Source organism: Salpingoeca rosetta (genome assembly GCF_000188695.1).
Source record: "Salpingoeca rosetta unplaced genomic scaffold supercont1.10, whole genome shotgun sequence".
Classification (NCBI taxonomy): Eukaryota; class Choanoflagellata; order Craspedida; family Salpingoecidae; genus Salpingoeca; species Salpingoeca rosetta.
Window position 1 is genome coordinate 863,528 of NW_004754924.1, and position 2,568 is coordinate 866,095.

Here is a 2,568-nt window from a genome sequence, read left to right on the forward strand (position 1 = left end):
CCTTATGCCATTCACGGCAACAAACAAACCCGTCAGCGGCGCGTGGGGAGATCACCGAGGCACGGCACCACACTTGCTGGCTCGCACAGGACAGTGAACATGAGCTTGGGCGCCGCCGTGTTCGTCCACAGACCCTCGCCCGCTTTGATCGAACCATGATAGGTACTCCTCGCTGCAACCAAGTGATCACTTATGCGTGTGCGTTTGTCATGTGGACAACTCGCGTCAGTTGCCCTCGGTATCTCACTGTTGCCCCTCCCTCTCTCTACACTGCGCGACATGTCTTCTTGCAGGAAACCCCGCTGCTCAGGTACAACAAGTCAGTGCCCGCTACGGCCTAACCATGTCGGGTTCCCAGATGGCAGAGTACGCAGCACAAGCTCAAGGCAGAACTCACGTCAAGCGGCAGGAGGAGTTTGACAGACTGCACTCGTTCGTTCGTGAGTTTGGTTGCGAACTTGTGGGTGTGTGTCTGTCTGTCTGTGTGTGTCTGTCTGTGCCTGTCTGTGTCTGTGCCTGTGTGTCTGTGTGTGTGTATACACGTGTGTATGTACACGTGTGTGTACACAAGTATGTATGTGTTTGCGTCTGTGTGTACGTACACGTGCGCGCGTTTGTATGTACACGCATGTGCGTGCGTGCGTGCGTGTGTTTACATGCATGCACGTGTTTGTTTTGCCGTTGTTGCTTCAACACACTCAAGTATGCATACCACTGCGCTGATGGTCGTGCAGAGTGGATCAATGCAAATGGACATCATGCAGCGCACCTGATGACCAAAGACGGTGCATTTAGCGAGCTTCTGTTCTGCCTAAAGCTGAATGGTTTGTCGGCCAAGTCTCCAAAGGTCCTGTTCACGGACGCGACGCATCTGTCGTACAACAACATGATGCTCCACCTCTTGTGCCAACTGGACGCAGACAACAAGATCTTCATTCTGGGCGCCAACATAACCCAGCAGGTAACACCCTGTACGCATGTGCGCACGCGTGTGCATGTGTGTGTATGTCTGTCTGTGTCTGTGTGTGTGTGTGTGTGTGTGTGTGTGTGTGTACACGTGTGTGTGTATGGTGTGCGTGTGTGTGTGTGCACAGGCATACATATGCGTGTGTGTGTGTACACGTGTGTGTGTATGGTGTGCGTGTATGTGTGTCTCTGTCTCTCTGTGTCTGTGTGCGTATGTGTGTGTGTGTGTGTGCGTGTGTGTGCGTGTGTGTGTGTGTGTGTGTGTGTGTGTGTACACGTGTGTGTACACGTGTGTGTGTATGGTGTGCGTGTATGTGTGTCTCTGTATCTCTGTGTCTCTGTGTCTGTGTGTCTGTGTGTACACGTGTGTGTGCATACATGTGTGTGTACACGTGTGTGTATGGTGTGCGTGTATGTGTGTGCACAGGCATACATATGCGTGTGCATGTGTGTGTCTGTTTGTCTGTGTGTGTGCGTGTCTGTGTGTCTGTGTGTCTCTGCATCTTTGTGTCTCTGTGTGCGTGGGTGCGTGTGTATGTGTGCATGTGTGTGCGGCGCCACCTTGGAACTCATCGTGTACCTGCATCGATGTGACGTATGCCTTTTACTTGCAGGAAACCAAGCCCGCTTACGCACACTTGTTCCAGCTCTGCTTATCGGTCATGCCCCCACTTTGGGTGAGTCTCCATGTCCATGTATGCATGCACTTGTGCCCGTTTTCGCGTGTGTATGAACGCCTGCCTTGCTGCGTGTGCACGTGACCGGTGTTTATTCGCCTCCACGCACGCACATGCACACGCACTTACACGCACATGCATACGCTCACGCTCACACACTCACACGCACACTCACACGCACATGCACACGCGTGCGCACACATGCACACTTACACGTACATACACACGCACTTACTCACATACATACACACACACACTTGCAGGGCGAGCATACGATTCTCTCGGATTTAGGGACTGCTGTGACCAGCGCAATCAACGAAATACCCATGTGGCACCACGGCATGTGCTCCGTGCACATGCGAAGGCGTCTGCGGCACCAGCAACTCTTTGATGCAGCCATGAATGCAACCTCCGTGAGTGACCTGGAGAAAGCCCTGGAACGATACAGGACACAGGCGCCGAAGGAAGCTGCTCGCGTGAAGAACCGCATTTGCAACCTGAGCCCTCTTCTACACCCACTCGGAACGTACGAATCGCACGACCCGACACGACCGCGTGCTTGCATTGACACGCATGTGCACAGCGCTCGCACGACATGACCACACATGAGCGCGCACATATACTTGCACACTTGCGAGCACGCACGCACACACACACACACATGCACACACGCACGCATGCACTTGCACACTTGCGACCACGCACACACGCGCGCGCGCAAGCATACGCACACACACACGCATGCACACACATGCACACACACACACACACGAGGCGACCACATGCACTTGCACACTTGCGACAACGTATACACACACACATGCACACACGCGCGCGCGCACACACACACACACATGCACACACATGCACACACGCGCACGCACGCACATACATACACGCACGCGCGCACACACATGCACACACA

At 54.1% G+C, this 2,568-nt stretch overlaps 1 protein-coding gene across 1 annotated transcript; it reads left to right on the forward strand.

Moving 5' to 3' along the window:
- Window positions 1–52: 52 nt before the first annotated feature.
- On the forward strand, window positions 53–2,259 carry PTSG_04488 (uncharacterized protein). The gene is made up of 5 exons (XM_004994524.1): window positions 53–162; window positions 294–440; window positions 735–961; window positions 1,581–1,643; window positions 1,907–2,259. Exons 1-5 carry the CDS (start codon window positions 156–158, stop codon window positions 2,240–2,242), a joined length of 780 nt encoding a protein of 259 aa, XP_004994581.1. The 5' UTR covers window positions 53–155; the 3' UTR covers window positions 2,243–2,259.
- The last annotated feature ends 309 nt before the right edge of the window (window positions 2,260–2,568 follow it).